A 26,484-nucleotide genomic window follows, 5' to 3' on the forward strand; every position below is an offset into this window, starting at 1 on the left:
CTCATTAGGTGGTGATTTTCTTATCATTGAAGATGTTTGAGCTGGATGACTTGGTTGGGAATATTTTTATCAAGTAGAGATGTTGTGGGGTCAAGATGAGTCAGACACAACTGAAACAACTGAACAGTAACAACAGGTGTTGAAGATTGCCTCTTAGGGCTACGCCAACCCCTACTTCTGTATTAACAGGGACTCATTCGGATTGTGTGACATTTGCGTTTACTTTTGCTTGAATATTATATTTTAAAATGAGAGTTATAAAACAAATAGCCACTGTTGTATGTCCTTTTTCCATTCTTAGGTTAAATTGGGCTTTTGAGAGTAGCTTGGTAGCACCCTTTCTTGTTAGGCTTATATTTCTTTGTTGTGGTTGTCTGTCCCTTTGTTCCAGTTCTGATACTGACTACCTTTATGCCCTTGGACAAATCACTTGACTGTTCTAGGCCTCTTATTTTCTTATCTTTAAAATGAAAGTTGCACTAGATGACTTCTACAGTCTCTTCCAACTCTAAATCCTGTGGCTACCTCTTATATAAGTGAGGCCTTTCCTGATCCCCCAATAAAACTACTTTTATTTTCCATATGTATTTTCTATTTATCTATGTGCATGTTTTATGCTCCCCACCACTATTAAAATCTAAACTACTTGAAGGCAGGGATTATTGCATTTTGGCCTTTTTAATATCCTGTGCACATAGCACAATGCTTGCACATAGGAGGTACTTAATAAATGTTTATTGCACTGGATGAATGATGCTGTGAATCTCAGATGTGACATGGCGGATACAGTAAAACTTTTAATATTCATGTTAATGAATGGAACTAAATGTCTAAATAATCTAAAATTAATTTACTTACTACTTTGGAACATAGTGTATTTTTCCTTTTGGGGACAGTGCCTTGAATATCACTGATACTTAATAAATGCTTATTGAATAAAAGACATTGAGCTGGCTTATTTTTCTTTAGCATATAAATTAAGCAGTAGGCAAATGTAGAAATGAAATTACTGAAATTCACAGATAATTAACAATAAAAATATAATGTTTTATTTTTCGATGTTCAGGACCACTTATTCTGTCATCCATATAATTGACAAAAATAATAATACATGTGATCATTTGTTAATAGTGTCAGATTTGGTTGAATAACTGGCATTACTAATAGTTACATTCAGATTCAAAATGAGCCACAATGGTGAAAGTATCAAGTAGAATTAAATGAAACATTTATATTATGAAGTTTGATTTGGACAATTTAGATATTCTGATTAGTGGTTTAAAATAACTTTGCAAACATAAGATAGTCATTGACAATGTCAAATAAGCATGGCAGAAGTTGTAGTGGATAACAGCTAAAAACTGAAGTGGTAATGTAATGTTCATTAGAAAAATAGGACAAATATTAAAAACATAATTCATTGTTGAAATTCATTTAGAATTAACACAGTCTAAATCTACTGTCCAATTTTGGATACAACAATAGAAATATGGTATAGAAGAAGACTTTGAATCCGGTCTTGAGGTTCTACTATGGTTGAAAAATAAGGATTTGGAAAAAGAATTGTTGAAGATGGGGAATTAAATGTAACTTGTTTGAGTAGTTCTTGTGTGTATAAAAGTAGATTCCTATTTCCACATTTCTTAGCAATCCTAACCTGATAGCAAAAGGCTGGACTCAATGACCTTTAATGGTCTTTTTAAAGCTCTGAAAATACTGAATGAACCTGTAACTATATACAGAGAATATTGCTAAAAATAAAGCTAGGTAGTGATTTGCCACTAAAGTTGTTGCATGTGCAAGTTAAAACTAACTTGTGGGTACTGTATACAAAAATTAACAGTTGAAGTATTTTGAGATGAGAAGATAATATTTTCCTGCTGTTGTTTAAGTTCATTGCAGTTTCTTCAGCTTTTGCCTTTCTTAACATCTACTTTAGGGCTAAATCTGAGAAAACCATTAAAAGATTTTCCTTAAAAGGAAAGTTCTCTTTAAAAAAGAAAGAAAAGAAAATAGGATCATTATTCTTTGAAATCCATAATAAGCGAAGAAAACCCTGATGGATATTTAGTTTGACTGTTAAATATGTTTTTGAGACAAGGCAAGGACAAATTATTTTAACCCTCCTTTGCAGTTACTGCTGTAATGGAATGTTCCAAATGCTGTTTTAGTGCTTCTTTGAATACGAAGATTCAGCAACATAAGGTAATGTCATTTTTTGTGGGTGTGGGAAAGTCATAGTGCTTTTTGATAGTTGAGTGATTTGATTGGCTAGTATTTAATTTAGGATAATAGACGTTAATTGTGTGGAACAAGTTCTGTTTTTTTGTCACATGGAAACATTTTGATTATGGACAGGGATAATGACTGAGGATAGAATTGGAAGTTATCTGGTGTGGTTAATTTTAGAGGTGTATGTCAGCTTCACAGGGTCTCTGTTACTTAGCTTACATCAGGTATTTTAGTATCAAAGCAGCAACAAATAGTAATTTTTTTTCTTAGTAACACTAGGTATCACTGGATCTGCTGTGAAAGACATTGTCTTTAGCAATTGAAGAAAATGGGGAATACTGACAAAACGCATGTGAATGCCAAGGCTAAATCCTTGAATGTATTTCTGAAATTATTCTAAATTAAATCTTTATAGATCTAGCTCTTTGAAGGTAGGGACTGTTGTTTATTTTTGTGGGTTTTTTGCTGTTTTTATTTTGTTTTGTTTTTTGTCTTTGTGTCTTGCATAGAATAGATACTTTATTCTTATAAAAATATCTTTTGGATGGAGTTTTTTGATTGCACCAAGAAAATTTTTTATTAAGAGGAGTTCTATTTAAAAAACAAAAACCAAAAGTATACTCCCTAGCTTCATTCCCTTATTTTTTTAACCACATTTTCAACTATATCTGTGAAATTTGCATACGTCTCTTCATTAAAACTATTTTTATACAGTCCTTTCCTCTGAAGTTCAGAACCCCCTAAACTTTATGGTAACACTACAACTCCTAAGGAAAGGCAAAGGGCAAGTTTGATTACATCCAGAGAGGAGATCAGAAGAGATTTCTGGATCTTTCTGGACCTTAGTGCTCTGTCCACCAAATTGTATGATGCAAATGACTGGGCTAATTTTGCACTACTTAGTATATGGGGAGAAGATTGGGTAGATTTTAGGCTAAAACCTATTCATCAGGTACGTGGGTTATTTGGTTATTATTATAAGGATTTTGTTTTTAATTGCTTTTAAAATTACAGTTCCACAATATAGTGACCTTTGTGCAATCCTTTTCTATATTCAAAGATGTCTAGTTTTAAATAATGTTAGTTGAATTCTTATTAATAATAATATGAACCCTTGATGCCTCTTATTTCCAGTCATTAACTCATAGCATCTCAAAATGAAAGATAGAAAAGTTGTTATTTTTAAGTATCCTTGTTCATAAAGTTATAGTTGTTCTACATAAAATTGTAATATTTGAATTAGATTTTGAATTTCTTTCTACTAAAATACTTGTGAACTGCCCAAAAGATGAAAGGGCTTTCATTCTGGATTATAATTTATTGGTGATGATACTTTGGATTTACTGAAATTTATTTGTGTATATTAGAAATAATGAATTTAATATCAAAAATATTTGTCTCAGTACAAAGTAGTGAAAAATAGAAATACCATTAACGATATTGTTGTAACATTTGAGATTTACAATAAATATTCATGAATTTTATCTCTCCTAGAATTTCATTTTGAATTAGCATTGGTCATGGTATATTTTGATCTTACCTGATTTTAATAATTGAAATGCTGAATTTTATTGATAGGCTGGTTGTATAAATAGCATGTGCATTGAAGTTATTCAAGCATCTGCAGTTTTTGCTAGTGTGAAACTCCCTTCATCAGTGAAGTTTGTGACCCATCCTCTGTATCTTACTAGATAATCTTTGAGAAATGCTTGCCATCTTTTCAAAATTCATGTCTTCACAGGTTCCTTTTGGAACTTAACTAGGCTGGTCATGGACAGCTGTCATACAGACCTGTCCAGTTTGGCAGATTCTGCCAGAGCTTACAACCTGCTGGCATGACTTTGGAGAAGCCAGGGTCACCTTCACACACTTGCATCACGCAAGATGAACTTCAGTGTAGAAAATATTGACATTCCTAATTTACATTTTTTCTCTTCAATGGATAAAGCAAAATGCCAACCCAACTCAACCAATTAGGAGATTTACAAAAAAACTAAGGATTAAGAAAACACCTGGTAGTGGAAATCAAAGAGAAACTTGTTGCTGCATAACCATTTGTACTATTTTATTGCTGGCTAACATGTTTATGTTAATGAATACCTGTAAAACATCCTTAAAGTTATAAATTATTAAGTATCTCAATACTTAATATATGGGATAGATTTATGAAGAATTACAAGTAAAGACAAAAATTGAGACCAGTTGCCTGAGAGGAATGATGTAAGAGCATTCAAAGGAAGGAAAAAAAATGAGATCAGTTACCTTTCAAGGTAGTTAGCTATTATTTGAAGGCTTATTATCTACCTACAACCACACACAGCTTTGGAAATACTTGGAGGTCTTTCAAGCAAATCTATATATAAAGGTGTGTGTGGGTGTGTGGGGGTGGGTGTGGGTGTACATATGACAGTAAAGTTGATTTACTTGGATCTTTGAAGAGCCTTGTTAAAATCTTGGAGCTGCTTAAAATTTGATGAGACTGCTTAAATTGCCCTCCAGAGATGGTTTTTATAAGGAATTCTCTTCAAAACAAAATTTTTTGGAAACCCCAAATGTACTGTATATATTCTTTAAAAGTATGTGCTCTGACTTTATGTTCTCCACTAAGGGGTAGTATTTTGTATTCTGTGAGCAATATAATATTCTTTGGAAAGTGCAAAAACTTTTAATTTTAAATTTCTATAGCTTAGCTGGTTTGGGGAAGAAAAGGTTTTTCTAAATATCAATTATTAAACTAATTATAGATTAATATAATATCTTGACTTTTAAGTACTAATTATTTCCCTATATGACTAATAGCAGTATTACAAGGAGAAGTCAAATCAACAAGCATTTGTTGAGCACCTGCTGTGTCCAGGTATTTGTACCAAGTGCTGGGTAGACAAAGACGAAAATGAAGCAAACAGGTCTGGCCCTTAAGAAGTTTATCATTATAAAGACAGTTTTCACGTTTTGGTTGATGTTCTATAATAACATCCTTGACTTGGCTACAAAAAAATTATCTATAAATGATAGCTAATATCCACCATATCTTTGGTGGGGTAGGTTGCAAAGTACATTGGAATCAGGAGACCTGTCTCTGACACTAACTAGTTGACGCTTCTTAACCTGGGTCAAGTCACCTAGTCCTTCTTTAAGCCTAAGTTTCTTGATCTGTACATTGAAGGGATTTAACTAGATAATCTCAGTGCTCTAAATTCCATGATTGCTCCCTAATAAGTGGAAAGTATATCTTATACGTGGTTTTTGCTGTTTTTAGAATTTGGTCTTACCCAGCATGAAAGTTCCACTTTGGGAAAGGAACCTTTTCACTTTCTTTTGTTCTATTTGACTAGACACCAAATAGTAATGTTACTGCTCAGCTTTGTTCACTCCTACTTTTCAAATATTCTTGTCAGTCTTGCCAGAGGAAAAAAGTCAGACAACTTGGAGACCAGTCCCAGCACTTGTTACCTTCTGTTTCAAACCCTGAAACCCTTCTTCAGTTCAGATCTCTTCCCCATACAAACAACAGCTGAGAAAAGGAAAGATCTAGGGAACCAGAGAGGGTGTGTGGGTGTGTGTGTACGTGTGTGCATGTGTTTTTGTGGGAAGTGCCTTCTTGAAAGTGTATGTCATTTTGATTTAAAATTTCTTTTCCTTTATTTGGTTAAAGTACCACTTTTGACATGCTACAGATTGGGTCACTTTTTTATTCTTCCAGCTGCGACTGTGTTTACTGGCATGTATTTTGGGGATAGAGAATGAAGTGATGACTGAATTTGATAATAAACTAAGAAGATGGCTGATTTGGAGATTTAGTATGTATCTGGCTTCAGTAATAACTTTATTCATTAAAAGGTCATGCAGAGAAGCATGTCTGATCACTCTCACAAATGCCTATCAGGAGGCTGGAGAAATCTGGTCTATTTAGTACTGTGAGCCATAGTTTTGTTTTAACATTCTTACTTTCTTGAAATCTGATATCATTTGAATTTAGCCTGTGAATCTGTAGAGTTTTTCAAACTGAATAGTTCTCAAACATTTTATACTAGTAGAATGCAAGCTCTTTTAGGTCAAGGACTGCCGATCTTTTTGTCTTTCTATCCCTAGCACCTTGCTCATAGTAAAAAACTTCATACATATTTTCTGAATTAAAGGTCATGAATATTTTGTGATTTTATAAATTTGTGTGCATCATATGTTAAAATACACATTTTATAAATATATCTCATAAGATTTAAAAATTAATAATAAATTGTGCACATCATTTGAATAACTCCAGGTAGAGAATAACATTCGTTGATTTAGACTTAAGTTTATATCCACATTGGAGAGATTTGTTTTTACACCAAAACAAAGCTTCATAGTTGAGCCTAGAGTTCTGGGTTCAGGTAAAAGTTTGAAGTAGAAGAAGACTTTTAGTGCTTTGAGATCCCTTTCCTTCATCTTTCCCAAGTTAATAATTAATGTATTAAGTCCTTCACATGCTGCCCTTCAAGTATTTTCACAAAGTATATTGAAGTTCTAAAGTCTCTTGAAATACTTATTTTTCTAATGTAGTAGAGTCTAATTTAATTCTAATTGGTAGAGAGAATGAAGTATTTGAAAAAATGGTGGAGGAGAGGATTGTGGAATTTCAGGAATACTTTGGGTAGAGAAATAGGTAATATGTAGTATTTAATTTTTTCCCTCTTATTGCACATGATCTGAATGTATGGTTCTTATGTAGCAAGTTATACTGATTCAGTTACAGCTTAAAGTTTTAAGTCTTATCAATTTAAAAAAAAGAAAAAGAGCTGTCAGTCGTTTTATTTGTTATCTCTAATCTGTAATCATTATTGTTCCCTTGTGAGAAAAAGCAAAACCATTTGGATAATTCAGCTTGGAGAAGATGTGAGTGAGGGATGAGTTGTTCTTGATCTTAAAGATCTTGAAGAAATGATGGTGACTGGATGTTCGTGTTTTGCTGTCCATAGAAATGAAGTGAACTTAAATTCACTTAAATTAGAGAGTTTCATTTCTTTGAGGAAGAATTACCAGATATTTGTTAGAAATCAAAAGTAAGGTACCGAAGCAGGTTACATAAGGCTCTTAGAATCCAGAAATTTTTATTTTTCTAAAAACTGATTTGGGATCTCCTATAGGATAAGGGAATAGATGGAAAGCAGAAATGAAGAGGCTCTGCCTTACAACTTCATCATTTTCTTGCAAAAGTGGCCATAATGTTCAAATTCTTAAGTATTTATTTAAGCAGGAGTGTCATGGTTAACCATTGTAGGCAGTTTACAGGATTTGTGGGATATAATTATGATTATAGGCTATCTGTCCAATTTTATGCATTGGATTCAAACAGTAGCTTTTTAGACAAGTTCCCAGGGGAAAAAACAACTAATTCTTCTATTTTTCTATTTAAGAAAACTAATTTTATAGATCACAAGACATAAAGAAATAAAGCAAATTTATGGTTTGACCTTGCTTGGTTTTAATTCTATGTTTACTGACATCTTTATCTTTTGGGGACAGGGGGTGGAGTAAATGCAGATATAATCCCATTAGAGCAAATACTTTTTGTAATCACCATTATGGGCAGAAAAACCATTTTTTATGACTCTCTATAATCCTGGGGGGGGGGGGGGGGCGATAGAATTTGTTTTGAAAGAGAATCTTAGGTCTTATGGTCATTGTGATACACACATACATACTACATACATACATATTTCCCAGTGATTCTAATCATGACTGGACATACAGAACATTAGCTCTGAAAGGGACCTGTTTTTACAGATGAAGAAACTAAAGCCTAGAAAGATTGACTTGTCCAGGTCATATTCCTACTAGTTTCAGATTTGAGACTAGAAACTACACCTGACTGGCTGCCTTTTCTCCTTTACTGGGAGGCCTTCACGGAACTGTGATTAGTACTTTTTGATCTAGTTACAAATAACAGAAAGAAAGTTACACAAGAATATAAGGGTGTTTGCACAGTTCCTTGCACTTTTATTTGTACTGATTTTAGGGCACTTTTCACTCTCAGTTACAGAGAAGCAAGGCACTAGGTGTTTTGTGTTTTTAGGTCTCTAGTACCAGTAGACTAGAAATGTAATTTCTGAAAATTTGTCAAGAACAGCATTTAGATGTGAACTTCATGATAGTGGAATTTTATCAATACCAAAATCAAATGCCCTCTTAATTTTAGTAATCAGCTAATATATTATATCACACTATTGGATATATACCTGAGAAAAGATGAACCATTCTTTAAGCATTATTTAGCAGTAATGAGTTTTTATTAATAGTTCCTTATGTTTTCTTTTTCTTAAAGTAGAAAAATCTAAAGGAAAAATGTGTTGTTTATATTTTTGCTATAGGGAATGAGAAGTTTGAAATAATCTCCATGCTAAGAACTTTTAGATAGAATCACAGCTGGGGTGGTGGTGCTGGTAGGGATCTTAAAATGTAACTCAGTATTTTATGTTATCAGAACTTTAGTTATGAATTTAGATCACCATCAAGTACTCTTTGACTCATTTCTTTATATGTTTGTTTATTTTCCTAGGTACGGGCTCACCAGCTAGTTTTACCACCTTGTGATGTAGTGATCAAAGCTGTTGCTGACTACGTTCGTAATATTCAGGATACCACTGATTTGGATGCCATAGCTAAAGATGTTTTTCAGCATTCACAGGTAAAACAGAGCTTGAATATGATTTACCCTGGGCATCTGCTAGTTTTTGATTATTTAACTGGAATAAGCTATTTGGTTCAATTCTTGAGTTGTCTTGCCATATTATTTATGTGAGGGGGGTGGAGTGGGGGGATTGTGTGAGTGAAAGTGGGAGTGATTTAGGAATGGCAAGGTCTTCTGGTCCTACTTCCTAATTTTATAGCTGATAAACTCAAGTATGTATTGATGAAGACAAATGAGTGATAATGGCAGGATGACGTTTTAACTTAGGTCCTCATGCTCTATAATTCCGCTGTCCTTTCCATCATGCACTAAGCATATAAGAAAATCACTTTCTAGATGCTTACCATGTAATCTACATAGGCAGGGTCTGGAGCCAGTTGGAGGGGGCTTTCTATTATTTTTGTCTGGTTATTTGTCATTTATATGTTCCCTTCCCCTGGCCCCCCAAATAAATTGGTACCAGAATGGTGAATTTTGATAACATAACATGCCACCCACTCCAAACACTTGGCACTTATTCAATTGATATAACTTGTATCGAGCCCCATGTGTCAGATGAGGAAGGAAATACCTTAAAGATTTAAGTGGTTGTGAAAGTTAATAATAGAACTGCTAATACAATACCTCTCCTTTAGGTGTCTTATATCAGTTCAAACATGTTACTTAAAAATTATCAGTGCTAGATAGTATTCTTCCTTAATACCTTTTGCTTTTTCTTTAATAATTTGCAATATTTTTAAACTTCTAAGTCAACATAAAAAAGCTTTAGAGTTGCAAAATTTTTTAAATTTATTTTTTAAAAATATACCTGATTAAATACGTAATTATTTGACAGTTTTTAAAATTTCTATTTCAGTCTAGAACAGATGACAAAGTTACTCGATTTAAGAGAGCAGTTGGATATTATTCAGCGACTAGTAAGCCTATGCCATTTCATCCACAACATTACTTAGGTGAGTAAAGTCCTGAATGAAAGCTACTGAGAGTGTATTTCAATCCTTTAAAAAATATTTTCTTGTATGCTTCTCTCCCTTGATTTAACAACCATGATTCTATAAATTTAAAATGCTGAAATTCATTCCAAAACTTAGCATAATTCCCAGTGCAGATTGAGGATGATGTATATGCAGTGTTCCTTCAATAGAGAAGGAGGGCAAGGAATGTGAACAACATGTATGTAGGTGAATTCCTGATAACTCTTGGATGTTGGTGTTGGTGAACCACAGGGTATGTGAGTAAAGTGATTTGCCTTCTCTTCATTCTTGGAAGACCTTTTTTAGGGGGAAAAATGTGATATGGGAATGAAAGGATTTCCTCATTTGAGTAGCACCTAGGTTCCTAGTGCTGTCCCTGTCACCAAGAACTGCCAGTAAATGTGAATGCTTTGACACTGTGAGGCTGGAGATCTCTTGGCTGGAAGGGGCTGCAGTGCAAACCACAAGCGCTCCTTACACTTCCACATTCTTCTCTTCCTCATTGGCCAGAAGGAAGGAAGGTGTTGGTAACAAAGACTTGGGAACAATACTGTGTTTAGTGAGCCTTGATGTTTGAATTAGATGCATGATATTATGAATTGTTTTTTTCCCAGAAAACTACAATGAAAACGTGCCTCTTTGTGTTATTCCTGTGAGGATTGTGCTTCTTTGAAGTTACAGAGTGATTGAACAATCATAGGACGTCAGAGCTAGAAAGATCATCATGTCCCATCTCCTCCTTTCCTACAAGAGGAAACTGAGGCCTTACAGCAAAGGCAGCTTGTCCAAGGTCACCCAGCTCATGAGTGGCAGGGCTGGGATTCAGGCCCGTTTGTACTCACTTGAAGGCTATTCTACACCATTGTTCTTTCCCAAAGCTAGTTCTTCACTGAAAGAGAAAGGGAATTCCTTCTTTGTTGGTAGTTAGAGCCAATTGTTTAGCATCTAAATACTTGAAGCAGTGCAGAATTGAGAATACTTCAGAAGAAGGGAAAGCTTACTTGGAAATGGTCTGTCTTCAGAGTTGGCAGATTCTGGTATGATTCTGGTTCTCTTAGCAGAAGCGCTCAGAAGTTGTTTGTATCTTTAAACAAAAGGAATATTTATGTAGATTTTTTAATGCCTTGTGGACTTTCAGTTCCGTAGCTGTTCCTCTGAGCTAAGTGCTCTGCACAGTAAGTTGTGTGCTAGGTACTGTCTTTTTGTTTAAAATCTTTTGTGAGGCAAACAGGTGCTAACCCATGAATTAGTTGGTGGTAGTAGTCAATAAGTGATAAGATGTCCAAGGGAATAATGCTGGATATCAGACTAAAGCACTTAAGAGAAGGAGAAATTGGCATGTTTCCTTGAGTAGACTGCCTTACATTATTTTCTGTTCTTCTCTCTGTCCTGTTATTCTTATGTTATTCTAGAATTCAAGCATAATTCGAGTTACCATGGATTTGGAGTAAATGTTGTGTCAGATGTTAGAGTAGGGGTGGGGAAGGAACCTGGGGCTTTAAGACTACATGTGACCCTCCCGATCCTCAAATGTGACCCTTTGACTGAATCCAAATCCCCTTAGTAAAAAGATTTGTTTTATAAAGCTTGGACTTAGTCAAAAGGCTACACCCAAGGACCTAGAACGCCACATGTGGCCTTGAAGCCGTAGGTTCCCCACCCCTGGGGTAGAGGATTGGCTTAAAGTTAGGAATCAAAGGATAGGGAAAAAAATCTGCTCAAAGTTGTGCAGTTATCAAGTAGTATTTTTTCCTTAATGATACATGCTTGGCCTTGGTCATATACTAATGTTTTTCTAAGTAATAAGAAGGAAGGAAGAGTGCAAACAAAGATCTGTATGTTTGCAGATGGCAGCATGTTGAAGGAAGTGCTTATGGAGCTTAAAAGCAGGTGTGACTCAGAAGGTTTTGAGTCAGAAATAGATGGAGCAAGATGCTCTTCTTCTCAAGCAAGGATATAGTGATAATATTTCTAGGAAAAAAGTCACGGAAAATTGGACTTTGCACTTTATTCATTACAAATCTTGAAAAGTATCTTAGAGTTATTGTTAATGTATAGGAAATCAGCCCTCTCTACCACTGTGTTCAAATAAGTATTGGAAATAAGATGGGAAACATGCTTTTGTTATATAAAACAGAACATTATGTGCAATTCTGGTCTAAATACAAGAAAGATATGAGGAGAACTCAAAGGGCCAAGGAAACAGACACTTCCATATACGAATGGAGTAGAAAGATGAAGTTTCTTGACAAATGAACCAAGAAGAATTGTTATAGCTAAGAAGGAATGTTATAAGAGCTTATACTTTTTATGACTAGGACTTATGCAACCTAACCTTAGATTATTAGAAGTATGAGGTAACAGTGTAAATGGAAAGAACAGCCAACATCAGACAGTTGAAACAATGTTTCCAAGTTACAGAGCCGCTATTAAAACTTAACTTTTGATGTATTGGTTGGTTTCATTAATTTTTTCCTTTAAAAAATTTTTATATGGGAAGGCGAAAAGAAAGTTTAGGTGATGTAAATAAAAATATTAAAATTTTATTTTAAAAAATTGGAGCACCCAAAGAAACTTGAAAAAGAGAATTATAGAAGGGAGCTTCTTCTGCAAGAAGCCTTTCCCAGTCTTCCTTAATTTTAGTACCTTCCCTTTGAAATCACCCCCACTGTATCCTGCCTATATCTTGTTTGTACATACTTGTTTGCATGTTCTCTCTCACTGAACTGTGACTTTCTTGAGATTAAGGACTGTTTTTTGTCTTTCTCTGTCTCCATAGTTAGCACGATAGGGCACAAATTCAAGGCTTCATGAATGCTTGTTGACCGATTTATTTTAGGATTTTACACACTCTAAATAGTAAACATATGGAAGTGATTAAGAGGTACAGAATATAAGTAGATTTAGGAAGCATTTCAGTAGATTTATGGATGGATAATTGTCTTGAAAATTAAACGTGATTAGATTAATCTTTTCAGCGTAATATGAAGTCAGCATAAAACATTTTCTGTTAATTCTTGTCAACAAAACCTCAGTTTGGAAGCACCATTGGTCTCATCTATTATGTATTATTTTGTACATTTTCATGTGTACTTACTGTGAATTAAACTAGAGCTCACATTCAGCTTTTGTTGTAATTATCTTACAACCACTTAATGCAGTAATGTATAGTAACATATAAGAATTATAGTAGAGATAAATCATATTCATATAATTTTACAAATTCACTTAAAAACTTGAGCTTTTCCCTCAGCCAAGGTGTTACATAAATGTGTATTGTCATTATCATCACTATTACTTGCACTTCCTTTTAGTATAATGATAAGCACTACACTGCTTAAAAATGATGAGAGTTTAGGAAAAGAAAGGCAAAGAACATGGAATTTTTAAAACTCGATTTCTGTGTGCATTTTCTATACTGATTATCACAAGTATCATTTTCTCTACATTATCCCCTCCTTTCCCATCCACCTGTTAACTCTCAACAGTGAGCTTCCCCCTTTTAAGTCCTGGAGAAGAAGGTGCAAACTCCTAAACAGACCCCACAGAAAAGGATTCTAAAGGTTATCTCATCTACCTTCCTGGCATGTGTAATTATGCTGTCTTCAATATCCCCCTTTATGTATGATGAAGAGCTTATTACTCTATTCAGCAACACATTCTATTTACAAAGACTTTGAACTGAAACTTATCTCTTTGTGGCATCTGCTCATTGGACCTAGTTCTATTCTTTGGACCTAACAGAAAAGAAATGGTTGCTATAGAGTTGGTTGATAAAGTAGTGAGCATGGGAACCTTGGGAGAAGTGACTATTCCATTCTAAATTACGTGATAGAGAAAAGGTAGAAGCAGTCTGATACATAGCCTATATTTAGGGAGAATGGATTACAAACTATTTAGGCAAAGGATAGATATGGGATTCCATGCACTAAAATGTCAGCCCTGGTCATGGTAAGAAGGTCCCAAGAATGAATTTCTGAATTGAAGTAGTTCCAATGAGGAGAAAAAGAGACAGCTTTTTCAGAGAAACTAAGTCATTGACCAATTTTTAAAAATATTTATTTATTTATTTTTAGTTTCTGGCCTTCACTTCCATGAACTTTTGAGTTTTAAATTTCTCCTCCTCTCTCCCCCCACAAATTTAGGTTTTTAAAAGATGGATAGATGCAGGAACAAGTAATAAAAGGTGAATGCAAGAAAGTAGTGTGGTCTGGTAAAATCAGAATGAGGAATGTTCAAACTCAACCAGCCAAGGCTGTCACAGAAAGCTCAGGATGACCAGACTGGACTTGTTAATAGCTTTATTGTCACAGTTCTTTGTCAGGAGGTGGATGAGAAGTCACTGTGATGTAGGCACAAAAAACATCAATTTTTTAAAGGAAGTAGTGATCACAAAGGCAGGATGACTTATTTTACAAATGTACACATTAGTCCAGATGTGGTTTGAACAGGGCAGAGTACAATGATTTTGCTTCCTTCTTCTTTACTCTCTTAATGTAGGCTGCAATCATAGTAGCTTTCTTTACCACCATAATCACTGTTGACCTCTATTAAACTTGCATTCTACAGAAGTCCTGACATTTTCAGATGAGTTACTGTCTAAACATTTGTTCCACTTTTCCTTTTGTACCTGGTGAAGCTTAACCCTGTGTAAGAAGTTGCACATGGAGGCAACTTCTGGTCGTTGTTTGTCCTTTGCCATTGAAGAGGACCAATGACATCAGGATGGTGATGTCTTGACTTGTGAGTGGATTGGATGTGAGTAAGGCAGAGCTGTGCAAAGTCATCCACCTACTCTCTCCTTCAAAGCTACCTGAGTCCAGTGGCAAGACATAGGTCAGGATGACTGGGGATGGCCCTGCTGGAGGCAACTCAGTGGATAGAGCACTTGGTCTAGAATCAGGAAGACTTGAGTTCAAATCCAGCCTGACACTTCCTAGCTGTTACTTAAGCAAGTCACTTAACTTCTGACAAAATGGATCCACTTTAGAAGAAAATGGCAAAATCCAGTTTCTTTGCCAAGAAAATCCCAAATGGGATCACATAGGGTCTGACATGACTGAATAACAACAACAAAGAGCTTAACATTTACCTCTATTAAATTTCCTCATATTAGATCCAGCTTATTATGCTAGATAAAACCTTAGGGAAAACCCCACTTCCAGGGGCTTTGTGAAGATTAGCCTGTAGAAAAGGAGGAGAAGAGGAATAGAAAAAATAGGAATTAGATCAGAGGCAGAGAAACAGGAGTTAGATCCACAAGAAGACAGAATCATGAAGTTTCTTGCATTGATGACATCAAGAAGCACAGGATGGTCTCTAATGTCAAATGTTTGAGTGGCATCATGGAAGATGAGCCCAGGGTGGAAAGGGAGAACAGTGGTTGCTGGCTTTGGTGATAGGGTTTATTTGATATGACCTTGGAGAGAATGATTTTAGTTGAATTTTAGAGACAGAAGCCAGATTGCAAGGGGTTAAGAAATGAGAGGGTGGTAAGAAAATGTCACCCAGTGTGAAGAAAAGCAGAACAAGTTTCTTAGTATTGATTTTTCATTAAAAGTTGTTCAGTTTGAATTATTGTTGCCATTTAAAAGAATTACATTTGTGTTTTATAGATATAGAAATATGCTATATAAATAAGCATTACGTAATCATCCATTTCAAGATCTTAGTTTTGGGTTTTGTATATCCATAGATGGTAGAATCCCATTTTAACAAATTTGAGTACATATCACCATATCCACTGATTTTCAAAGCCCTCCTTGGCCACTTCTCCCTATATATGTTGTTTTTTTCCTATTAGAATGCAAATAGGAAGACGGGAACTGTCTTATTGGTCTCCCCAGCATAGTAGTTGGCACATGGTTATTATATAACCTCACCTCCAGCCTAGCATCTCCAAATGCATATTTGGATGTCTTGAAACTGATGTCCTGTGGACATCTTAAACTCAACATGTCAAAAACTGAACTCATTATCTTTCCCTAGAAGCTATTAGTTCACTTTGCATTATTATGTGGAAGTCTTTCCATGTTTCTTTGTATTCATCATATTTTTTGTTTCTCATAGCACAGTAATTTATATTCTGTTGGGCTTGTTTAGCAGTTTGTTTAGCTATTCTCCAATCATTGAGCATCTCCTTTGTTTCCAACTCTTTGCTACCCTCAAAAATGTTGCTGTAAATATTTTGGTGTACGTAGAGTCTTTCTTTTTTGTCAGTGATCTCAAGTTGTATGTCTCAAAATGGTATCTCTGAGTCAAAGGGTATGGACATTTTAGCAACTTTATTTACATATTATCAAATTGGAAAACAGTCTTCATGAAATCACAAATTCAAAAAGGTTCCCTCTTCATTGCTTCTAGCATCAAATACAAATTACTTTCTTTGTCATTTACTGAATTTTTTAAAGCTCCATTCTTAGAGAAGTTAGAAGCAATGTTTCAGAAAAAAAGGAAAATAACATCCATTATTTTGCTCTGTGATTTTAAAGAATGCACATCTTTTATTTGATTTTGAAAGAAGTAAGTTAATATTTTTCTATGTTGATGATTTTAGAGGTCTTGATACTAAAACAGTCATGTGACTTTTTGTTTTAAATATCATGTGTAATAAAATCTATAGTAATATTTCAGTTAAGCTCTGCTTCTCTAAAATACTTTGGTAAACAGAAATTTAAATATATCATTTTTTAATACAGAACTGTAAAAGTATACTTTTCTCCATGTAGGAAAACTGATTCAAAATACAGTTTATGTAATGTTTTCTTTTTGCCTTTTTAACTCATTGCCAACATTTTTGAAAATAAACGTTTGAGGGTGTTTTTACTACATGCTACATCTGAATGACTTTTTAAAATTTACTTCCAGAGGGTATTTTCTTTCTATAAAAATTTCAAGAAAAGGTTTTGATTTAGTTACTTATATTTAAAGTTATGATATGGTAGTAAAATATATTCCATGAAGCAAAGCCTAGAACATTAGTTTTCTTTGCTGATCTCAAAAGGAATTTGGGGCTTTTCTTACCTCTGGAACTTTGTGATTATGCATTTTTCCATTTCTCCTGCTATTTATGAGAGATGATTGTTGGGAAAGAGGGAGGAGGGAATTTTGTTAGAATTTTTTTCCCTTTTCAGTGAGAGTTTTCAGAAATCCCTTCCTTTATCCCTGTAGAGAAGTAAATTTTAATGAAGCCAAGGATGCAAAACTGCTAAACTAACCTTCCTGGAGAGAAATAGTGCCAAGGGGGCAAGAGAGTGCCAAGTGAGTACAGGTCTGTTCTACTTTGGAAAAATATGAACTTTACATAAAAGGTAAATTAGGGATTTATTCATATTACTAATGGATTCACTAGATGGATTCCTTGCTATATAGAACTCAGATAGTAATAGTGCATTTAAGTGTTATATTTGCAAATCATTTGGTAGTTGACCAAGTCTTAGAAAAACTATTCTTACTAAGGCTACAAGGAAATTTAGAAATCCTCTAGCCTGAACCTTTCATTTTATATGTAATGTAGCTGAGATCAAAGAAGTTGTGATGTGCTAGAAGTCATGACATTTTGTTAGTGACAGAGCCCTAACAGTCTTTTTTGCTTACTATTCTAGTGGTCTTTCCACTTTCTTAAACTTTTTGGTCTCAGGACCTTTTTATGCTCTTAATCATTGTTGAAGACCCCAAAGAGCTTAGGTTAATGTGGGTTATATCTATTAATATTTACTACATTTGAGGTTAAAACGAATAATATTTTAGTTTGCTGATTCACTTTAAAATAATACTATTACCTGTTAACATAAATAGCATATTTTTATGAAAATAACTATTTTCTGAAATAAGTAATTGAGATGTGGCATCAGTTTACATAGTTTTCTAAATCTCTTTTTGTCCAACTTAATCCTGGATCATGTGTTTCTGCATTCAGTTTGTTGTGATATATTTTTTTGGTTGAAATATTATAGGGAGAAAATCTTGACCTCATACACATAGATAGTTGAAAAAGACAGGAGTATTTTAAAAGGCAAATATCATCTTGGAATTATTATAAAAATAGTTTTGACCTCATGGGCCCCATTGAAAGGGTGTTGTGCCCAAAGGGGCTCACAGACCATATTCTCTGAACCACTACTCTGAGGGAAGTTCCTTAATAGGTAGTCTTAGCATCATAGCTGTCTTGTTGAAATGATGCCTTATAGGTAATCTAATTCATCTCCTTTATTTTGTTGTCAAGGAAACTTAGTGCCTACTAGGGGAAATGTTTTATACAAGATTGCATAGGGAGCAACAGAGTCAGGACTCGAACCCAGGCCCTCCAGTTTCATCTCCACTTTTCTTTCCAATATACCACACCTTACCTTTTAGTTTTCATACTTATAAAGTGATGATAATAATTAACATTTATATTTCGCTAACTGTATGTTAGGTAGGCACTGGGCTAAGCTCTTTTCAGTTATCTTCTTTGATCCTCACAACAACCTGGGACTGTAGGCGCTGTTATTATCCCCATTTTACAGATGAAGAAACTGAAGCAGTTGGTGGCTTAAGTAACTTGCTCAGGGCCACACAGCTAGTAAATGTCTCAGGTTAGATTTGAACTCAGATCTTTCTGACTCCAGGCATCTACTAGGCTACTTAGCAGACTGCTACTAAAAGTGATGCTTTATTGGAATACTAAGTAGCTACTGATTTTTTTTTTCTTCAAAACTGCAAGATGGGAAGCAGTAAAGGCAGGTAAAAATTACTTTAAATCCTTGAATCTTTTAATTTAGCTTTGCATCCTTCCATAGGAGCCTGATGGGAAAGAATTTTCAGCATGCAAAGCATTTTTCTCTAGGGTAAGAATATTTATTTCAGAAGTGATTTATTTAAGGGGAGTCAAACCTCTGCCAACAGCTCCCAATTGCTCCCCTTCAGGAATTGAAAAAATTGGTACCTGTATAGTTGTATGACTTCAAATGAGTATCTCTTGACTCCTATTCATTTAGACAAGGCATTTATGTTAGTTAAATTCATTTATTTATTCAGCTTCATTAAGTGCTTAATGTATACAGTATTACTATGCTGACCACTGGGATAGATATAAAGTTAGATAAGATAGGGTGCCAAGGGGTAAAAGAGTAGAAATTGTTAGTCACATCCCATTGGGATTATGAGGTTTCTAGGGCAACACTCTAAGATATACAGGGACCAAAAAAGACTTTCCTGTTCTTTTAAGGTTATTCAAAAATTTTAAATGAAAAGGTTTTTCCTCACTTTATGTTTCAAAATCTTTGTGCTTTTAGTACTTGTGAAGCTTTAATGCCTGTTAAATATACTTTTCTAATGTTTGGAAATTTTGCTCTTTTCCCTCCAGGAGCATTAAAAATTAATTTAGAGAATTATATTGATTTATCTTAATCTATGTAGATAATTACCAAGGTTAGTGATTTGCAGTGTTATGCCAGCATATTATACATTGGTGTCATGATGACCCAAAGCCCACTGTCTTTTGGTGTTTGCATTATCAAACTTGAAATGAAAAAGCAGTTACTGGGTAAAACTTGTCCTTTGGTTTTACTTGTTAGCCTCCAAGCTGAAACATATATTCTCTCCCCACACCCTAACTGAGAGTATTTCTGAGAAATATGGATTTGGTGTGTAGTTTGTCTTTAAAATGGAAAATGAACCTAAAAACACTAGTAGGCCTCAGAGCTAAATCATAGGACAGTCTTTTCCCTATGATCTCATGTGTGACATGAAGCAAAAGTTTAGTGGTTCCCAGGAGCAGATCTGAATTCAGATACTTGGCTCTTTTTTCCTTTAGTCTTAAGGTAGGAGTTCTTCACCTTTTTGGTTATATACCAGACCTTGTCTGGTCTGGTAAAATCTGTGGTCCCTTTTTCAGAAAAATGTTTTTTAATGCATTAAAATTCATAGAATTTTAAAGAAAAGTTACGTTGAAATACAACTGTCAAAATATAAAACACAAACAAGTTAATGAATCCCATGTTAAGAATCTCTATTTTAGAGAAATTACTGGCTTATTTTTAATGACTAAATGAGTCTACTAAAACATTCCATATGAAGTTTTCTTTCCCTTCACCTATTCTTTCTGTTTCTCCATCGCTCCTAAGCATACTTTGCAACAAAAGCCTACTTCTACAGTAAGTATTTATAAAGGAGTAGAATGAGAAACTGGTAGTGTTAATCTGCATGATGTGAGCCCTTGTGTCTATTCTGAGAAAGATCCTCTTGTCATGAAGAAAGACTGACAATGACTGCTTAACACCAAGCCTTGGAATGAGAACAAGAACTAATTTAGAAGATAGCGCTCCCAGTAGCAAAGAAGCCTGTTAGAGTTTATCCTGCATTTCTTCCATTTTTCCCCCCAATTTTTAAAAAAAATTAATTCATTAATTGGACTAAATAGGATTTATTAGTGAGTTGAATTGTGCATTTGGGAACAGGAATAGAGAGCACAGTTTGAGGTTGGCAGTTGTAATCACTTTACAGTACAGCCAGTCTATGGACCATGTTTTGTTTTCAATTTGTAGCTAACAAAAACCTGCTTTTCGGGAGTTTCAATATGGAATGATTCAACAACCAGAGTGTATCAAAGATGTTCATCTTCAGTTTAATGTTAATTAATGGTAATCATCATTAATGAGCCTGTTTCTCATATCATTCAGAAGGGTAAGGGTGGTTCAAAGGGCTTGTAAGTAGAATTACAAGGGTGTTAGGTAATTCATAATATCTTTTACTTGTGCAATCCCACAAAACTAAATATATAAACTTTTTAGATATAGCAGAACTAAGCTGTAGTATAATAGGAATCAGTTAACCTGGGTTCCTGTCCTAATTCTGATGTTGGCTGACTACTTATATGCACTAGCACAAGTCCCTTCGCCATGGTGGGCTTTTAATTCATTCATCCCTTAAAGGGCTTTTGGCAATAGTTTATAGAATAGATTATTTCTAAGGTAACTTTCATAATTCTAGGATTCAGATCTCCACCCCAGACTCCAACCTATAGTTTCATCACTGTGTGGACTTCTAGAGCAAAAACTTCCTCCACTCAAATCAGATAGGTACCTCTTCTGTAATGTGTGGTATTTTGTGGTAATTTGTGTTGGGGAGCATCAGGAGGCTAAGTGTCTTGTTCCCAAGTACTAATATTTGCTATATCATCTAATAATTAGCTATATCGTCTACTATAAGAAGCAGATTGAACTCTTGTTGTATTTGCTTGGCTTCAGGGCTAGCCCTCTGCTATATATTGCTTTTCACTAGGATTCATAGAATCATAGATTTAGAGCTAGAAGGGACCTTTGCAGTCTTCTAGTTCAAACCTCTTTTTCTCATGTTATAGATGAAGAATTGAGGCCCAGAGTAGTTACGTGACTTGCCCATGGCCCTTCAGGTAATAAGTGGCAAAGTCAGGATTTGCTTCCAAGACCTCTATTTTATTTAACCATACTCCTTAACCAACTTTTTGGCTAAAAACTGTGCTGAAGATTTTCATGTTGTAGACTCAAAGAACTGTATCACAAAAATCATGGAATCTGTTTGCCTTCAATCATAGGGATATCTCAGTTGTAGAACATAATGATTTTTCTGTGGTTTTAGTTTTTCCTTAAGTTTGGGTGCTTTTTCTGTTTGAAGCCCTGTACCTCATCTCTAGTCTGTACTCTTAGAATTATGATTCAAACATAATGTATTGAATAAAAGATAAACAAAGACTCAGTAGTAGCTTTTAAGTTTTCCTTGGGTTAGCCATTTGCGTGCCATGTAACCAGGGTTATGCAATCTACTGTTTTAATTTATCTCAATAATAGATTTTTTATATATACAAATTTTATCATTCCTGGACTGTAACCCTTCTTTTGTTCATTTTTTAAAAATAGCAGCTTTGCCAGTTAACTAGTAGAAACTAGTATTTGGCAAGTTTAAAATTAATTGTAATTTTGTAGCTTATAAAATATGAAAAAATTTATGGGTTGGAGTTTTTTTTCTAAGTTTCTCTATAATTTTGAAACTTCAGGCTTCAGTGTCATGATATTCAGAGTGGTCCACAATTTTTTTTAGGTACTCTAGGTGATATACTGACTAGCATTTAATAATATTTACAATAATAATTTACTTTTGCTTTTAACATAAATTAAAAACTTCATTATTATATCTCTCAAATTTCTTCAAAAGAAGTGCCATTAAAGCAAATTATAGAGTGTTTTGTTGGTTTGTTTGGACATTAGCAAAAGGATGTTGTCATTGTGGCCTCATGGTGACCTAGGATTTACCAGGACCATCATCTACGAGGCCCAAGCCCTGGATTACTTAGCTGTGATGAGCTCAACTTTAAAGGTTTTGAGTAAAGGCTGGTGGTGGAGTGGGTCTGTTGTATGGAGGTCAGCCTGAATCAGTTCTGAGTGGTTCATGACCAGATTGGTTACAGTGTCATCGACTGTTTTGCCAGAGCAGTTCTTGAGGACTCTCTTCTAAATCATATAGAGTTTTTGATCTTTGTCGGTAGAGGGAGTAGCCACACCAGTGGAATGACAGATTCTTGAAGTATTGAAGTAAGTAGGCAGGTGGAGGAAGTGATTCATGTTCTGCTTGTTGGTCAAGATAGTTTAAAGCAGAGAACTGGAACTTATTTTTGTGACTTCCTTTAATTCATTCTGTAAATTTGTAATGTTTTTGAATTTAAAATTGTAGCATATAACGTTAGATAAACAGAATGGCTCTATTCCATGTGAGAAATGTGTAATTATTGCTTTAGCAAAAATTGCATTTTATTTCCATTTCCATTTTTACAATGCCATCAGTTTTCTACATGAGTATCCTAGTTTGCACAGCGCATGATGGAATTTATTGTTGACATTAGCAGGAATGACTTTTGTAGGGTTTAGCTTTTCCTTGGCCTTTCCAAGTTGAATTGCTGTGTCTGTCAGCTGAAATTGCTGATTTTATTTTACCTGGTCTGACACTACTTTGTATTTTCTTTACAGAATTCTTGCCTTTGTTTGTCTTTATTTATCTTGATCTCTCTTGAGCCATTTTTCATATGGTTTTCTCCTGGGCTCAGGTTTTTTATCTTTGCCAGTTATGAAAATAACAAGGAATAAATGACAACTTAAGCACTAGTTAGTATGTAAATTAATTTTCAAGAAAAGAACAAGATTCTTAGTGTTCTAGATTATTTATGCAGAACATATTAAAATACTGTAGATTTTGAGCAAGGTAGAATGCTTTTACTTTACGGCAGAAAACTAACAGCTGCCACATAATTTTACAATTTAGTTTAAATGCTTGTTGGATAATTATGAACCCAATTTCAGTTGAAGTTAAAATTTTAAAAAATTACTTAGATTCTGATGACCTTTTGGAGGACTCTTGGGAAAGTTTTTTGTTGTTTTAGTCATTTGAATTCTAGTGTATAAAGACTAGTTTTTCTGAAAATTACTTTAGGTGTTGAAAGGAGCAGAGAACAGAGATAGAATGAAATTTAAAAAAATTAAAGAGATAAAAGGTTAAAATTAAAGGAAGAAAAATGACCAAAATAACTGTTGCAGTGTTGTTAAAAAACAAAATACTCCTCACACTTTCACATAGTGTACTGCAGAAATTTATTGAGCTTTTCAATAAAATTAAGCTTTTTCAGCTTTTGTTGTTACATAGTTTCCTAAATAGTTCTGTGTTTGTGGGAAGAAAGCCTAACAGTGATGACATGAGAGATGTCACAATTAGGCAAATGACAAATGGGTAAGTGTGCTAGCCGTTAGCATTTCTGAAGTAGGTTCTGTGGGAAAATGTGCATCTATTCACTTTTGTTTTATTCTTTTCTTCCCCTTCTGATGAAACAGCCAGACCAAATCAGTTTGGAATGCCTGGGATAGTGCCACCGTATGTTCCCCCTCAGATGCTTAACATTCCACAGACCTCTATACAAGCAAAACCTGTTGTAAGTATGCTTTTAATTCTGTTAATGACTTCTCCTGCCAGTTCTTAGGAGTATATATGTGTTAAGATGCAAATATATGCAGAAATGATTTCTCAGAGTCTTTTTAAATGCATACGTGGAAGAGAATAGACTATCATTTATGTAGTGTTAAAAATCCACTAAAAGTTGTTTCGCAGGATAAAACAGTCTGTTACTTACGGGAATACGACAGCATCCATTTATTTTTTTATTACCTCCATGTAAAAGAGACCATTTTGTTCCAGGCCCAGCCGATGTCTAGCCCAGGTGGTGCTCCAGGTCAGGGTCCATACCCATACAGCCTCTCTGAGCCGGCCATCACCTTGGAAACAAGTGGGAAAAATTTGTCAGAGCAGAACAACTATAGTAACATTCCTCACGAAGGAAAACATACTCCGTTGTATGAGCGATCCTCTCCAATAAACCCAGCTCAGAGCGGCAGCCCTAACCATGTGGATGCAGCCTATTTTCCTCCCTCTTCAACATCATCATCATCCGATAATGATGAAGGCAGTGGAGGAGCTACAAAGTAAGTCATGAGTTAAATGGTGCATTTTCACCCTTGTGTCATTTAGGCGTATGATCCCTTTAAATTTGCTTAAACTAGAAGCTTTTATATCCAAAATATCCCAACTATTGGTTATAATGTTTTTGATTAAGGATCTAATTACAAAGATAAATGTATGTTTGATAATGATAACTTTGATATGGTAATTATGTTTGATAAATGAACATTGAATCCATGGACATGGAATGGAACAATTAATCCATACTGTTTATAAAGTCAGTTCTTAAAGTTCTATAGTTGGGCGTAACATGATTTTGACTAGTGCTTCCTAAAGAACCTATTTCTCTGAGTATTAGATTATGGCTACAGGAAGCTGGGCTCTAATTAGGGGGAGTTAGAGCCCGGCTTCTGTCAGGCAATGGAGGGGACACAAATGTAGAATCACGGGAAGTTAGAGTTGGCCTGTCCAACTCATAACGGAACAAAAATCCCCTCCACAACATGTGTTTAAAAATAATCAGTCATTTTTGAAGATTTCTTTGCCCAGCCCTTTGTGTGTTCATCCTTCGTTGCCAAAGAAGACCATGCCATTAGAGAAATAATGACATGACTTGCACTTGACTTTGTTTTGAGTGAGGGAGGGCTGTGCAAGTCACCAGCCCCACTTCTCCTCCAGAGCCATCTGAATCCAGTGACCAGATATTCATCAGGATGACTGGAGATGACCCAGGATGAGGCAGTTGGGGTTAAGTGACTTGCCCAAGGTCACACAGCTAGAGAGTGTCAAGTGTCTGAGGTGAGATTTGAACTCAGGTCCTCCTGACTCCTGCACTGGTGCTTTATCCACTGCACCACCTAGCTACCCTGCCCAGCACTTTGCCCTTCGAGCAATGCCACTTTTTATTATATCCAGCCTAAATGTGCTTCCTTGGCAGCTTCCCCCTATTATCTTTGGTATTGCCCTCTGAAGCAAGCAGGTTAAGGCAAATTCTTTTTTCCATATAACAACTTTTCAAATATTTATAGGATTGGCACAGTGTCTGGCACATAGTAGTTACTTAAAAAAAACTTACCAAGTTGAATTACCTGTTATTAAAGGCAGATGTCATACCCTCCTTAAATGTCCTCTAGAAGGAAAATTCCTATTTCGTTCAGCTGATATTCGTACGGCAAGAATGTGTAGGAACCTTCCATCTTTGGACCCCAGACTTCTAACTGATGGTTACCTTTCCTGGAAATACTACATTACTTCAGGAAAACCCTAGCTTATGTTTTCCTGTGTTTGTTCCTGTGCACCCATCTCTCCGGTAGTCTCTTTACCACCCACCCCTTTGCTTCTCCTTTTTCTACCTACCCCACCTAATTCTGAAACTATTCCTGAATATGGTGTGAGCCTATTCACCGTCTTTATAACTTCCATGCCAAATACCAGGTCACCATTTCCCTGCGTATGTTCTTTTCTCATGTTAGAATGTAAATTCCTTGTGGGTATGTACTGTCTTTACACTTTTTTTATTTGTATCTCCAGTGCTTAAGAAATGCTTTATAAATGTTTTTTCATGCATTCATCCCAGATGCTTTTCAGCTTATCAGTGTATTTTTTAAATTGTGATACCTAAAGTTAAATACAATATTCTAGTTCTGATCTAACCAGAGTAAAATAAAAGTGGGATTGTTTGGACTCTTAGTACTCTGTAAGATGGTTTTAGCAGTTCTCATTACCATATTGCATGATTGAACTCTGAGCTTTCTGGCCATTTAAGAAATAATTTTGTAATATGCTCAAATTTTTATTTTGTGTGTTGTCCCAAACTTTTTTGTGTTCCACAAAGCATGTCAAATCCTCCTTTATAGTGAAAGAGTATTAGAGTACTGACACATAAGCTGTCATCTTTTATTTAGTTATTTTGGTGTGTAGTTGCTAGGAAACTATTTCATGAAAATAGAGATCTCTAGCCTTTTATAACCTCGAGGCGGTAGGAGTCTGACCACAGAAGGAAAGATCCCACATAGACAAAAATATTCAGAGCACTCTCTGTTCTAGTAAAGGACTGGATGCAAAGTAGGCAACCAGTGAGTGAGGAAATAGCTAAACAAATGGTAGTATAGGAATGTGTGCTGTGCTGTAAGAAAGAATTTATTAAGTGCC

At 35.0% G+C, this 26,484-nt stretch overlaps 1 protein-coding gene across 6 annotated transcripts in view; it reads left to right on the forward strand.

Moving 5' to 3' along the window:
* The window catches only part of FAM120A (family with sequence similarity 120 member A), a 140,597-nt gene that overhangs the window by 47,321 nt on the left and 66,792 nt on the right, over window positions 1-26,484 (forward strand). For all 6 annotated transcript variants that reach the window (XM_072598225.1, XM_072598223.1, XM_072598228.1 and 3 more), the window contains 4 exons: window positions 8,771-8,899; window positions 9,759-9,855; window positions 23,712-23,809; window positions 24,073-24,356. In XM_072598225.1, coding sequence (XP_072454326.1) covers window positions 8,771-8,899; window positions 9,759-9,855; window positions 23,712-23,809; window positions 24,073-24,356 — 608 coding nt within the window. The remainder of the gene's footprint in view (window positions 1-8,770; window positions 8,900-9,758; window positions 9,856-23,711; window positions 23,810-24,072; window positions 24,357-26,484) is intronic.

This window comes from Notamacropus eugenii, chromosome 3, assembly GCF_028372415.1.
Source record: "Notamacropus eugenii isolate mMacEug1 chromosome 3, mMacEug1.pri_v2, whole genome shotgun sequence".
Classification (NCBI taxonomy): domain Eukaryota; kingdom Metazoa; phylum Chordata; class Mammalia; order Diprotodontia; family Macropodidae; genus Notamacropus; species Notamacropus eugenii.